The 14215-nt window shown below is 57.6% G+C and overlaps 1 protein-coding gene across 2 annotated transcripts in view; it reads left to right on the top strand.

Annotated features, from left to right (window-relative positions):
- The window catches only part of TRIOBP (TRIO and F-actin binding protein), a 51650-nt gene that overhangs the window by 23706 nt on the left and 13729 nt on the right, over positions 1-14215 (top strand). The window contains exons 10-14 of one of the 2 annotated variants that reach the window (XM_081061543.1): positions 1973-2110; positions 10552-10608; positions 13033-13101; positions 13223-13312; positions 13713-13822. In XM_081061543.1, the coding sequence (XP_080917669.1) occupies positions 1973-2110; positions 10552-10608; positions 13033-13101; positions 13223-13312; positions 13713-13822 (464 nt within the window). Of the gene's footprint in view, positions 1-1972; positions 2111-5936; positions 6131-10551; positions 10609-13032; positions 13102-13222; positions 13313-13712; positions 13823-14215 lie in introns of those variants that run through there. The other variant, XM_081061544.1, reaches the window with a different exon arrangement.

Raw genomic sequence — 14215 nt, 5'->3', positions numbered from 1 at the left:
TAATCCTGGGTTCAGAGCCCATGGCTCTGCTTTTAACTTGCTAGAATGCCCTGAAAAGGTAAGCTAGAATGTCTTCCCTGGGCAAATGGCAGTTTGGCCCTGATAGTCTCTGAAGGCAAGGTCCTTCTGGCTCTGGAGGGCTGGCCAGGCTGGGAGAAAGGGTAGAACTTCCAGGAGCTGGAGCCAAAGAAGTGTTGAAGAGGGCCGAGGAGATGCCACAGCAGGGCCTGGAGGGTCTCCTGGGTCCTGGGGCAGGAAAGATGTGTGCAGGGGGTGGGACCAACTGAGGCTGCTCTGAGGCCTGGCTGCAGCTGGAGCACATTGCTCTGCACGCCCCCCACCCCCACCCCCGCTCATGACCTGCCAAACAGACTGTTCTCATCGCCCTCAGCCTCCAGAGAGGTGAGGTCAGAGCTACGGGCTTGGGGCAGCCAGAGGCGGGGAGAAGGAGACAGGCTGTTTGGGGCTATGCTTTCCTCATCCTGCTGTTCTGCTGTTCCCGTGCTGCCTCCTGCGAAGCTGGGTGTGACAGGGGGAGTCTTTCTGGCAGCCTGGAGCCCCCAACTCTGGCCCTTCCGCTAGTCAGAGCTGGGGGGATTCTGCCCTCACTGTGCAGATGTGTAAACAAGGGGCAGGGGTGTTGTCCCAGGTCACACAGCCAGTGGGTGGCTGGACTCAAACTAGAATCGGGGCTTGGGACCTCTACCCAGCATTCTCTGCTCCCCCCATGCCGCTTCCTGGCCTTGCCCCAATCCCTGCATGGCCTTGCACAGCAGCAGCAGCAGCAGCGTTCTAAGTGCTTGGTGGGCCAGTTTTCCCATCTGTGAAATGGGAGGGGACAGGGCACTGATCACTAAAGGCACTTCCAGCTCTCAGAGGGGCTCTGGCAACTTTGCTCTTCCTCTTTCTGGGTTATTTCTTCACACTTCCTGGAACCAGAGTTTCATGAGCAAAGAGGAAATAGCAATATCGGGGTCTCCTCTAGTCTCTGCAAGATAGGCCCGTCCAGCAACATGGAAAACCTCTCGATCTACCCCCAGGCAGCCTGGACTGGACAGAACTGATAACTGCCTAATTCATTCATTCATTCATTCATTCATTCATTCATTCGCATACACTTAGTGAGCACCTTCTGCACGCCTGGGTGTGGGCAGAGGTGAATTGGAGTGCCAGTATGGAGCTCACAGTTTATTGGGCAGGGCTGTGATGGGGTACGTGGTGGCAGGGTGGGGCAGTCCTTCCCCAAAGCCCTCCTGGATAACCTGTGCCTTGAGGCTTCACGTTCCGCCTCCAGTGAATCTCTGGATTCCAGAGTTGGGACACCTGTGCTCTATCCTACCTCTACCTGCTATGTGACTTTGGGCAAATACCTCTGCTTTGCTGGGGCCTGTTTCCTCCAAAGGGGGTGCATTTGGGGGCTCTGCAGGGGGTGAGGGGAGATGGCTGTAGGAATCTGTGATTCATTCCTTTCACAAAAGTGGAGAATAGGCAAGTGGGGGACTTGGGACTGGGGGGTCCTTGTGTGACCCCTTGGCTCCATATGGTTGTTGTCATGAGAAAGAGGGATCCAGAGTTCCCATATCTTTAGATATTTCAAGAGAAGCTGGAAATATGTAGTTATATGTTAAATCTCTTGATTATTTAACATTGGAATCTAATGCAAAATAATCTGAAAACCCTATGTGGGCTGAACACACATCTGTACCCTGCACTCCCCTCCTACTGGCTACCTGGGGTTTGACTTTGGGGAGGTGCAGTGCTCATCCCCATGGGGGTTGAGCTCCAGGAGCCCTGTCAAGCAAACACCAGGTAGTGTGAACAAAGTAACAAATCTCCGCAGCTCTGGGAGAAGAAAGATGGGAACCCTGAGCCTTTGAGGTGGGCATGGCAGAATGGGCAGGAAGGCTGTAGTCAGGGACTCCCCCATCCCACCAAAGGGACCTGGGGGCCAACATTGGACCCTGTTTGACAGGCAGACAAGAGGCCAGCAGAGGGCAAGGCTGGGAGCCTGCTCAAGGGCCGACTGGTGACCTCATGGCGGATGCCCGGGGACCGTCCCACGCTGTTCAATCCGTACCTGCTGTCTCTGGGGGTCCTCAGTTGGCAAAGGGTAGGCCGGCTCTTGTGGGGTAGGGGGGCAAGGGTGGGGAGAAGGGGAGGAGCGGGAGGAGGTTGGTATTAGTCAAAGAAGAGAGAGAGGGGACGGAGAGGGAGGGTTTGGGGGCCCCCACATGAAAAAGGAGATAAAGCAGAGTACCGAGTGCCCCCTGGTCTCTGCTAGTGAGTGGGATTTCCCACTTTCAGGGTGAGGGGCTGACAGCTCCCAGTCTGGCCAAGGGGAGCCAGGTTGGGGGGAAGGAGGAGAGGAAGGAGGGCCTGTGAGGGGCTCTGGGATTGCAAAGTGTGTCTCAGTCCTGGGCCTGAGCCAGTTTCACAAACATCTGGCATTACGTAACCCAACCCCTGCCCAGAGAGGGCTGTAAACACTCAGGCCTCTGGTTCGGGGTTTCCTTAAGGGTGAGGAGGGGAGGCAGCTGTGACTTGCTCCCTCCTGCCCTGTTCACAGCCGGAGAGAAGGGCCCTGGCCATCTCCAGGAGCCACTGGCTGGCTCTTGGGGTCTCTTCTCTCGGTGAGAGGCCTGACGCTCATCATCTTGCTGGCTCTGGGTCCAGCACTAGGCTAAGTACATTAGAGACAGTATACCCATTTTACAGGTGATGGGAGTAAGGTTCAGGGGGGTGAGTTGACATGCTTGAGGTCAAAAGGCTAGGGTTTAGAGGGGCCAGCCTCTTGCTGATTTTCCTCATTCCTAGATGAGAGAATGGCTGTAGCCAAACTCACTGAGCCTCAGTTGCCACATCTGTCAAACGGGGAAAAAGCTTATGGAGACACTCAGGGCTGCAGGGAAGGCTCAGGGAGATCAGGAGGCACAGAGATGTGATGGCGGGGGCAGGCACGTCTAAACACTAACTTTCCCATCCACTTCATAATTTTGTCTCTGCTGCCTTCAGGGGTTAAAGCAAGAGGTAATCGGAAAAACACAGTTATCTGGGCAGGGTGGTACCTTCAAGCCATGGGCGGGAATTACCTTATCAGGCTAACAAAAGGGCACCAACACACAGCAGGTCTGGCAGGAGGAGGCAGGTTAAGTCCCTGGCGGAGAGAGAGGGAGAGAAATGGGGAAAGGCCTCCAAGATAATGCTGCTGCTGCTGCTAACCAGCAATTATTGTGCACCTACTGTGTGCTCCGCCATGTTCAGTGCATGGTATGGCTGATTGCTTTAATCCTCACCACCAAACATGCCAGGTATGGTCTATATTGTGACAGATGAAGAAATGAAGCTCAAAGAGGATAAATCACTGGTTCTAGGTCACACAAGGGGCAGAGCTGAGATTCGAACCCCACTCTGGCTGACCTCATGTCCCCCCTCCATCTCTGCATGTGCATCTTCCTGAACCCTCCCTGCAGCCCAGAGTCTGCCCAGATTTTCCCCATTAGACAGATGTGGCCACTGAGGCTTGGCAAGTTGGCAGCCGTTCTCTCACCTGGGAATGAGGAGAATCAGGAGCGGAGGGATGGAACTGCCAGTGGAGCCTTCCAGACAGTTACTTAGAGCATCTCTTGAGTGGGATAGTGAAATTAGTCCAAGGTCAAGAGCCAGGAAGCCTGGGCTTGAGTTCTGTCTCTGTACTAACTTGTGTGGCTTAGGGCCATTGTCTCCCTTCTCTGAGCCTCACATTATTATTCTCGATACAGTAATGGTGTGAGACTGAATAACCCCAAAGTTTGGTGGCTCTGTTTCATAACTCATTCCTGGGTCCCCGAGCCTATGCCATTTCTGTCCTACCCGGGCAAGTTGCAAGTTGTGGTAAGGGAGTCATTCCTTTATTTGTACATTCATTCAGTTGACCAATGTTTACTAAGGACCTACTGTGAGCTGAAGTCCTGGGCTGGCCCCTGAGATATAGACAGCACCCCATCCCTGCCCACAAGGAGCTCACAGTTGGGTGAGGACACTGACCTGTAACTGGTTAGAACACACTGTGGGCATCACGTTAGTGGGGGACTGTACAGATGCAGGGGGATCTCCAGGCAAGGAGGTTATAACTGTGCTGAGGGCACTGTGGCTTCCTTTGGTCTGAGACTTGAAGGGTGAGGAGGAATTTTCCAGGCAAACAAACATTTGGAAGTGGAGGGGAGAGAGGGAGTGTGTGTATGTGTGTGTGTGTGTGTGTGTGTGTGCTGGGGTGGAGGAGGGGAACACAGAGGACAGGAAGGGAAGTGTTCCAGACACGGCAGAGAACGACATGTGTGGGCCCATCCGAGGTACAAAGGACCTGGCTCATTCTGGGAATTCCCAGGAGTCCAGTGTTGTGTACCCTAGCATGTGAAATGTGTATGTATAATGAGAAAGGACAGCAGGCAGGGGCCAGATTGTGATGGATGCTGGAACTGCCTGGAACAAGAACGTAGAGCTGGTCTATTAGCACTGAGGGACTTGGAACAAGGGATAGTCTGATCACTGGATTGAGGGTACCAGAACTGGAGTCCCAGAGGCCAGGAAACCTGTAAGGAGACTGTCAGGTGCCCAGGTCACTGGGCCAAGGCACTGGTGGCAGGTGAGGTCTACTGTTTGTTTACTCACTCTCCCAAGGACCAAATGCCTGAGTGAGGTACATGGGTAGAGTATAACAACTCAGCATGGGGGTGCCAAAGACCAGTGCAGAGCAAGGTGGGCCTATCCTTGGCCTCATTCCTCAGGGTGGAGGGGAGACTCCCAGTGGGAAATACTGGGAAAGAACTTTAGCTCCCTGGGCCTCCATTTCTTTATCTGCGGAATGGGGATAGTAATTATAATCATGACAGCAATAATTTTTGACGCCCCCAAACTGAGATGGCAGAATAATTGAAATGGCAATTATCCCAAGCTCCCCTGACCCCCTACCGAAGGATAGCTAACTAGAGATAAAGGGTTTGTTTTGGTGCTTTACTTAAATTAACACTTAATACTTACAGCAACCCCATGAGACAGTAATATTATCCCATTTAACAGAGGGTGAAGTTGAGGCACAGAGAAGTTAACTACCTGGCAGGGTTTGAATCACAATGCCACACAAGCTACTACATGCATTTAGCAGCAAATTCCACCAAGGTCCCTCCACCACTGCAGGGCTCAGATGAGCTCCTGCAGGCAAAAGGCCTCTGAAAAACTGCCAAGGGCTCTGGGACGGTGAGAAACGGATGTACACCCACATCCAAGAACCCAAAACAAGGTTCGTAAGCCCAGAAAGACCTGCTTGTAAGAAGGGGGCATTTGGGGAAGACCCTACCATTCCACAATTCACTTTGTGTGAAGATTACCTACTAGGAACGGCTTCTCTTCTTACTGCGTGACCTTGAGCAAGTCAGTTCGCCTCTGAGTCTCCGTTTGCTCATTAGTCAAATGGGGACCGGGACACCTTCCTGGCAGTTCTATGGTGAGGACGAAAGTCTACTACAAAGGTAACAGGCAGCGCTTGGCGAATGGGACCCGCTGAATTGTTAGTTCTGGGTGCTTTGCCCACGTCCCCATCAAACCCAGGCGCCGAGTCCTAATGGAACCATCGCTGTGCCCCGCGGCTCAGGGCTGGGGCAGGGAGCCGTAGAGGGGGCGACGTGGGGCCACACCCGGCACCCCGGCTCCGTGGCCGGACGGAGTCACCTGCACGCGAGGCCGTTCCTTCCGCCCAGCGCGCCCGCCGCAGAAGCCGGACCCGCCCTCCCTTCCTCCCGCTCTATCGGCTCGCTGGGCCCGCCCTCGCGCGCCCGTCCCATCCCCGCAGGCCCCGCCTCCGGGCCCGTCCCGCGCTCCTATTGGCCGGCCCGCCACCCCCGCCGCTGTTTGTCCGGGCTTTCCCGCCGCTCATTGGCCCCCCCAGGTCCTCCCAGGAAGTTTGAAAAAAAAAAAAAGTTTTATGGGCGGATGGAAGGGGCCGGGGCAGCGCCGAGGAAGGGAAGGGCCGGAGGAGTGGCGGCCGGCAGCCGAGAGGGGCGGCGGTGGCCGGATTCCCGCGCCCCTGAGCCCGACCCGAGAGCCCTTTCCACCTCTCTACCTTCTGCTCTCGCCGCCCCGGGTCGCCGCCATGACGGTGAGTGACACCCCCCGCCCCGGGCAGCCCCTCCGCGCCCCAGGTGGGGTGAGAGCGACGGCCCGAGCCCAGCCGCTCCCCTCCTGGGCAGCTCCCTCCTCACTTCCCGGAGGCGAGAGGTCTCGGCCGGAAGACCGGGCGACCCCAGCGGCAGGGCCGGCCGTCCTACCTCACCTTCCCCCAGCCGCCTCCTCACCTTTCCGGGCCGGGAGCCCGGGCGACCCTGAGGACATGGGATCGCCCCGTGCCGGGCAGCCCCTCCTCATCTGCGGGACCAGTCACGGACCGATTCAGGGGGGCCTCCTTGGTGAAGACCTGACCCGATTACCCCAAGCTGCGAGCTCTGTAGGGGCTCCCCGGGCTCCGGATCGTGGGAGGAGCGGAGATGGGCCTGGCCTGGCGGTGGGGTCTTGCCCGGGGTTGGAGAGAGATACCCTCTGGCTCAGATGGGTCGCGCTTACCCGGGCCTGGGAAGACTGCCCACCTGAGTGGGCGCTGGCTGGAGGTTAGGTGGGTGAGAAGAGGCCGCCGCGTCTCACTCTGTCTGGGAGCCCATCCCGGGATTTCTGAAGCGGCGGGATGCCATGGTCTCCCAGGCTTGCCCCTTCGCAGCGGTGCAGTGGCCTTGGGTGGGACGAGCCCGCGAGTGGGCGGTCGGATACAAGCTGAACGGGGTTGTGTCTTTTGGGGGTGAGCCCTACCCTAGCTCCATCAACACCTGTGCCTTAATTACATTGAGCCTCACCGCGGAGTTCACAATTATCCCCATTTCACAGTCAGATAAACTGAGGCTTGGGGAGAGACTTTGGTGAGTTGCCCCAAGTCACCCTGAGTGTAAGGGAAGGAGTAGCCCCTTTCCAGGTCAGTGAGGCCCTGTGATATTTTGGAAGGGAAGGGCAAGGTTGCTTTTGGTTTCTGATTAGCGCCTTAGGGAGGTTCCGATGGCTGTGGGGAGAGGGGAGTTGCGCAGGGTGCGTATGTGCATGGGTCTGCCCCCTTCCTCAACTGCGTAGACTGGGCTGGGCTCTGGTGGGGTGGTGGTGGTGTTGGTTGGCAAGAGGGGCCCCTGCCCCTGTGAGTATGGTGACCTGGCCACTGCCTGGACTTCCTCAGCCTCCGCACATCCTGCCACCACCCTGCTGGCCCTTCCTGTCCTCAGCAGCCTCCCCTGCCCAGTCAGAGAGCAGGGAGGATTGTGGCGAGGAGGAGCTGAGCCAGTGTCCTGCCTGCCCCCCAAGCCAGGGCGAGGGTGGTCGCCATGCCCACTGGTGCCTGCCAGGCCCTGAACTGGGTGCTTTCACTTTTATCAGAGTTGGTCTTCTGAGGTTGATGGCGACCCCCCATCTCACAGATGAGGACACCGAGGTGTAGAGAGGTGAAGTAACATATACCAGGTGACACAGCTGGGCTCTGGCTGAGCCCGAATTGGTATCCAGGGCTGTCCCAGTTTTCTCTCTGGGGCGAGATAAGAAATGTACACAGTTGCCTCTGAGGCAGCACATGCTCAGCAAGGGGAAGGCTGCTGAAAGTAGCGTGTGGGGTGCTAGGAGGAGGGACAGCCTGTCCCTGCTGGGGGGAGAAGCCTTCCTGTGATTGTGGGACTTTGTCAGATGGAGATGGACGGGGGGAGGGAGCAGTGTGAACAAAGGCTGCTGGTCACGTTTGGGGAATGGCCAAAACATAGAAAAGGGGCTCGGGAGAAAAGCAGCCCAGCCAAAGGCCAGGAAAAGCAGCTTGGGCTTTGGTCGGGGTACTGGGGAGCCATGACCGGTTTTGGAACAGAGAGGAGGCTGATGATCACCACTGACAGTCTGCCGGTTTCAGCCTCGCCGTCTGCAGACACCTGAGCCTGCTCCACGCGGTCCTTCCTTATATGTTCCTCACACCCTTTCCCTCTGTCCCGGCCCCATCTCCCTGACCTCAGGGATCTGTATGGATCAAGTGGCAGTGGGTAAATGCTTAGAGGCCTTGGGAAGCTGGGCCCAGGCAGGATCCACTCCACCTCCTTTCCCTGGAGCCCAGGACAGCCTTGCCCCAGTGCCTCATTCCCCAGCCACTGCCTGGCATCAAATTATATACCTGGCCACTTGTTTATTGTCTGTCTCTCTCCTGACTCTCACCAGGACAGGGGCCACATCTCTCCTTCACAGCTGACTTCCTGTTCTAGAACAGTGCCTGGGTCCCCTGCCAGAATGTGCTTAGAGGATGACAAGTGAAAAGTGCTGGTGGACCGGAGGCAGTGCAGACCCTGTGGCCAAAGAGAGGACGGGCTATGAGAGCCCATCGGTGCTCCTGAAGGGAGAAAGGAGAGAGTGGGCTTCCTACAGGTGTAGGGAAGGTGTTTGGGGCCTGAGGAGCCCTGTGTGGAGGTGCAGTGTGAGGGGTTTAGGTTATCAGACCTTTGGACCCTCGGGGGTGGGGGGGGTCTGAGGTGACTGTAGGACCTCCCCTGCCAGCAGTTTAAAAACTCACATTGGCAGCCTCCTCTTCCCAAGGTCACCGTGCCTGATGGTGTGTGATATGTTTGTACCAGTTTCCAGAGGGTCTCTAGGCTTCTCCATGAGTGACACATTCAGTCCTCCCAAAACTTGGGGGAGGGCAGGACTCCCCCCATCTTTACCACATTACGCAGCTGGGCTCAGGGAGAGGATGTGACTTAGGAAGGTCACTGTGACTCCACTTCCTAGGCAGCCCTTGGGGTCCCAGCCTGCCCTTCCCGCCGAAAGCCCTTCCTCAGCCTCTGGAAGCCAGTGGCTGATCTTCTGGCCCTGGCCCAGTCCTATTGGCTGGGTCATCTGCTCCTCCTTCTGAGGTGCTCTCAATGAGTCTTGCCAGAAAGCCTAGCTCCTCAGGGCCAGGGGATGAGGATGGGGCAGCCTCCAAAGCCCAGACATTTAGGCCAGGGGGAGAGGAAGGTGGATATTTATTTAGCAGGTTTTCCCAAGGGTCTGGCCACAGCATGCCTGGCCCTGAGGCCACGGGAGGTCACAGTCTGAATGCAGGTGGACCAGGTGACTTGGTGGTCTCCCAGTCTGCAGTCTTAGCCTGGGCAGCCTGCCGCACACCTGGGGAACAGGGCGGGGAAGAATGGAAGGCAGAGAGGGTGAACATTGCCCCAGTGTTTCTCAGGTCTGAGCAGAGCCTGTGTCCCTTCCCTCAGACAAGTATGCAGGGAAGGGCTGTAATGCAGGGGTAGCGCTGCTGGCCTGCTGAGATCAAGGGGTCCTGGTCTCACGGCCATGGCCGGGGATGGCTCTGGATGTCCAGGCTGCTGGCCCAAGCTCACCTCAGACCACTTCCTCCACCTAAGGAAGAGGAGAATGGGGCTCCCTGGGAGAAAGGCGGGTCAGGGGAGGTGGCCAGGTCAGGTGGCTCTGGTTTCCAGGTTTCCAGCTGCCGTCCTCGCTGCCCACCCCACTGAGCCATGCCACCCGCTCCCTCACGCAACCAGACACCTTGGCCCGATGAGGCTGCGATGTGGGTGCTGATAGGTGGGCTCAGAGCCATGGCAACAGGTGGACACCTCCTCCCTGCCCACCAACCTGGCCCGCCCTGCTCTCCTTCCTGCTAGTGGGCAGGAGCTGAGACTCTGCAGAGGGACTGGGACTTAGACGAGAGAGAGGTCTTCCCAGCGGGCAGGGAGGGTCTGGTAGCTGGCGCTTACCGGATGGACCTGGCCAGAGCAAATGCCGGGATGAGCAACTTCTTCATCTAGGCCTAGGTGGGGGTACATAGCCCGTAGATCCCTGTGGAACATGCTGCAGCTGGGAGCCCCCAGACCCCGGGGCCGTGCCCCCTTGGGCAGCACCTGGCAGGTAGGGTTTGCCAAGACTCGCCTTTCCAGAGGTCTAGTGGGGACCAGAGAGTCTTGGACCTATGCCTGGTGCCATCTTCCAGGGTCTCCAGGAGACAGAAGAAGGCAGGGCTGGTTGGACCACAGGAGGGACAGTGGGCTGGGGGTGGGAGGGAGCAGTAAGGCATTTTGTGGTGAGCCACCTGGGCCTTGTCAGTAAGAGGACCTGGATGGTTCGCTCGCTCTGCTGGTCCGGCCTGTTCTCTGAGCTCTCTAAGGGTCTCTTTATAGGCAGCGTTCTCTTGGGCCTCCTCTCTCCCACTCTCGGATGACAAAGTAGGCTGGTGGCAGGAGAGCTTGGACAGCTCTGGTGGATGTGCCAGTCGCCTGGCCCATCCTCTTGGCTCTCAGAGATTGCTGGATGTTGGGGAAAGGAGTCAAGGCCGCCTCAGTGGCTGGGGAGCCTGCCTGGACTTGGGGCATTACCTGGGCTCTCAGCACTCTCTCCTGGCTTCCCAGGCCTTCAGTCTTACAGGACTCAGGGCCAGGGTGGCACAGCACCCCTCCTCCCCAGCCCCATTGGGTTCTCCGCTAGGCCTGACTCATGTGCCTCCTCATCTCCCCGTAGCCCGATCTGCTCAACTTCAAGAAGGGATGGATGTCAATCCTGGACGTGCCTGGAGAGGTAGGAGGGCTGAAGCGGAGGGGAGGGGTCTGGCTTGCTGCGGGGCCCTGGAGGGTTCTTGAGGGCAGCGCAAGAGGCTGAGCTGCTTTCCTGGCTGGTGCGGCCTCCCAGAGACCCTGGCCTCAGTGTGGAGGGGTCCAGGGTGGAGGCCAGAATAGGAATCCTGAGGCTGGAGTGTTTCTTGTCCAGTCAGAGAGGGCCTTGGGCTGTGGGTGGGAGGGCAGAGGCCTCCTGAAGCAATTTGCAGTGTTGGAGTCACCAGGGAGGGGGCCTTCTAGCCCCTCAGGCTCTGCACCCCATCCCTGTCTCACCAAGAGCCCCTTGGCCCTCCCACCTCTTGACAACCCTGCTGGGTATCCAAGGTTTTGGGGTGGAAGAGCTCACGGAGATTATCTGGCCTGAGACACTCACAGAGTCCCAATAACTCAGTCACGCAGCAGCCTCTAACCCTGGAGGTGAGACTTAGAGACATCTTGAAGTCTCACCAACCTGGGGCCCCACTGGTCGAGTCACAGCTTCCTCTGACCTCAGGGGCGTAATGGATAATGATGATTCTTCCTAGGGTGGATAACAGTCACGGAGCTCAAGTCGTTGACGGTTCCCACGTAGCCCCCGGTGCCTGCTAGGGCCCCGGTAATAACCCTTTAGTGTGTCCGTCCTTAGAACTAGAAGGGACAGTGGCCTGTTACAGGTTCTACCCTTTCAGCTGCCAGGCTGGAGCAGGAGCTGGCTTCCTGCCCGTCCAGCCTCGGAGAGGACGGCTCCCCGCCCCTGCCCTGCATGCGCTCGCGGCTCTGGTCTGCATGCAGCCCGCATGCCGGGAGGGCGCAGAGCCAAAGGGAATCGCATTGTGTTTCCGACCCACATGCTTTCTTCCCTCCAGCCCACAGCCTTCCGTACCCGCTGCCTGCTCGCCAGTCCTCTGGTGGCTGCGCTCCAGGCTCACACAAGGCCTGGCACGTTGCCAGTGACCCCTGCCGCCCTCCCCACCCAGGGTCTGTGGAGGGCAGAGGTTATGAGCCCCACCCAGAACTGGCCGTTACTCATTCTTTTTCACGGGGTGTTGGAATGTCCAAGCTGAAAGGGCCCTGGGAGTTCAGCCAGCCTGGTCCCTTGGCGCACAGACAGAAGACAGGCCCACAGGACTTCCTTCTCTTCAGGACCTAGCAGCACCTTGGGCAGACCCAGGCCTAGAACCTGGGGCACCTGAGGCCCACAAAGCTCCATCTTGCTCTCATGTCATACAGTCATAGACTAGGCCTGGAGGGGCCAAAGGGATCATTTGGCGCAGAACCCCCGCTCTGCTTTACAGAGGGACGGTTGAGGTCCTGAGTGGCACCTCAGGTCACTCGGTAAGGGCAGGGTGGTGCTCAGAGGGCCGCCCTCTTGGAACAGTCCCAACAATTAGTGCCTGAGCCTACGCCAAGTGCCATGAGAGACATACCAGGGAGGGTTAGGAACTTCTGACCTCTCAATAAGGCTTAGAAGAATGAAGCTCAGAAAGGTCGAGGAGCTTAACTAAAGACACAGCTAGCAAGGGGAGAAGAGGTGTCAGCTGGGTCATTTGGCTGCTAAAACCCTATTTCTTGGGGGAGGCAGTGTGGAAAGAAGTGGAAAGTGTCATCCTGGTACATCCTTGAAAACTTACCATCTTGAGGATAAAAACTAAGCGCTTGAAATAACAAACAGTGTCGAGAGGGCTTGGTGGTGTGTGGGAGCCCCGAAGATGGCGGGGACTGGGTGCCAGGCCCTGACCCTGGCGATGGGTGCACTCGGACTGGCATTGCAGTGAATGGCCGGAAACCAGAGGAGGGCTAAGCTTGTCACATTTAATATCAGGCTATTCTGATACCTGCACCCCTTTCGTATGCGTCCTGCCAGCCTAACGCCGGCTGGAGCAGAGAGAGGCACTATGGAAAGGTGCCCAAATCATAAATGTACAGATAATGCATTTCACAGGCTGGACACATATGTAACCAGCACCCAGATCGAGAAACAACACGACTAGTGCTCAGACGCTGCCCCTGGGCCACCTTCCAGTCTCGCTCTCCAGGAGACCTGTCCTTGGCTACTGAGGAGATCCAGAGGGAAATGTGGAAAAAAACTTGGGAAGTTGTGGGCCCTGGCTTGCTGGGCAGCTGGCCTGACACCGGTCACGACACCTTCGCCCATGTCTCACATGCTGCCGCCCCTGGGGCTCAAACAGGCCCAGGCCTCAAATGAGGATTTTCTGACTGCGCTGTCCCCTGTGGTCCCCCACCCCTGCCCTTCCGCAGGGCAGAGGAGGGTGCCAGGCTCCTACTGCGAGCAGAATGGTTGACCTGGCAGCGCCCAGGGTCCCCGCAGAGTAGCACACGTATACTCTTTCATTTGTCCTCCTTGCAGCCCCCCTCCCCACTGCTCACCACCGTCTCTCCTTCACAGTGGAAGAAACACTGGTTTGTGCTGACCGATTCAAGCCTCAAATATTACAGGGACTCCACTGCTGAGGAGGTGAGGCAGCAAGATGGGAGGGCTCCGTCCCCCTATCAGGTGCAGGGGACCCTGGTAGGGGATTGGGGGGCTTGGGCAGGGTCAGCAGAGTGCATGGACTATCATGACCTTCCTGCTGCAGGCAGATGAGCTGGATGGCGAGATTGACCTGCGCTCCTGCACGGACGTCACCGAGTATGCCGTGCAGCGCAACTACGGCTTCCAGATCCACGTGAGACTGCATGCGGCTGGCGGGCGGCGTGGCTGGAGGGCTCCCCGGAGATGGTGTTGGTGTGCAGTGCAGCTCTCCAGCACAGATTGGCTCTTGTCACTTGTTTATCCAGAGACCCTGTCCTCAGAGCCAGTCAGAATCTCTGCTGCCAACACTTAGCATATCTGGGGAGATCCCAGGTATCATTGGCAGGGGCAGTTGGAATGTTGGGGAGATCTTAGAGCCAGCGAGGCTCTTCCAAGGCTAGTGGAGAGGAGGTTTTTGTACCCTCTGCTCCCCTCCAGGCTCAAGACCTTAGATCCCCTCTTAGGAGGCAAGGGCGGCCCTCCCTGGGGTCCGTAGTAGGGAGGGAGCCATGGGGCTGGCCACTTGGTGACCTCCCTCTGGGGTGGACTTGCAGACCAAGGATGCTGTGTATACTTTGTCGGCAATGACTTCGGGCATCCGGAGGAACTGGATCGAGGCTCTGAGGAAGACCGTGCGTCCCACCTCAGCCCCAGACGTCACCAAGTACGTGCTGGGCTGAACTGGGGCCTTGGGGAGGCACTTACCCTGCATTCCTGAGTGGGGTTCTGGCACTTACCTGGGGGCCCAGTAGCTGTATCTTCTGGGCCTCAGTTTCTCTGTCAACAAAATGGGGAGAGGGTAGTGAGCATGCTTGGAAGTCCTCCAGAAATGTATTAAGAGCTTTGGGGTTTGACTGCCAATCCCTCTATATGCCCCACATCCTGAAGGGGTCGGGAGAGGCCTCAGCTCTTCGGAGAAGGTGCCGGTGAGTCAAAGGCCCCTCCTAGGTGGCTGATTGTCTGTGCTCTGGGAGCGATGTCTCATCCTGTGTTAGAGAGAGGGGATCACTCCTCCTGAGGTCACTGTGGGTAGAGTGGCAAGAGGGCTGAGTTAGCT

This window comes from Rhinolophus hipposideros (assembly GCF_964194185.1).
Source record: "Rhinolophus hipposideros genome assembly, chromosome: 9".
Lineage (NCBI taxonomy): Eukaryota > Metazoa > Chordata > Mammalia > Chiroptera > Rhinolophidae > Rhinolophus > Rhinolophus hipposideros.
This window is presented reverse-complemented; position numbering and strand designations above follow the sequence as displayed.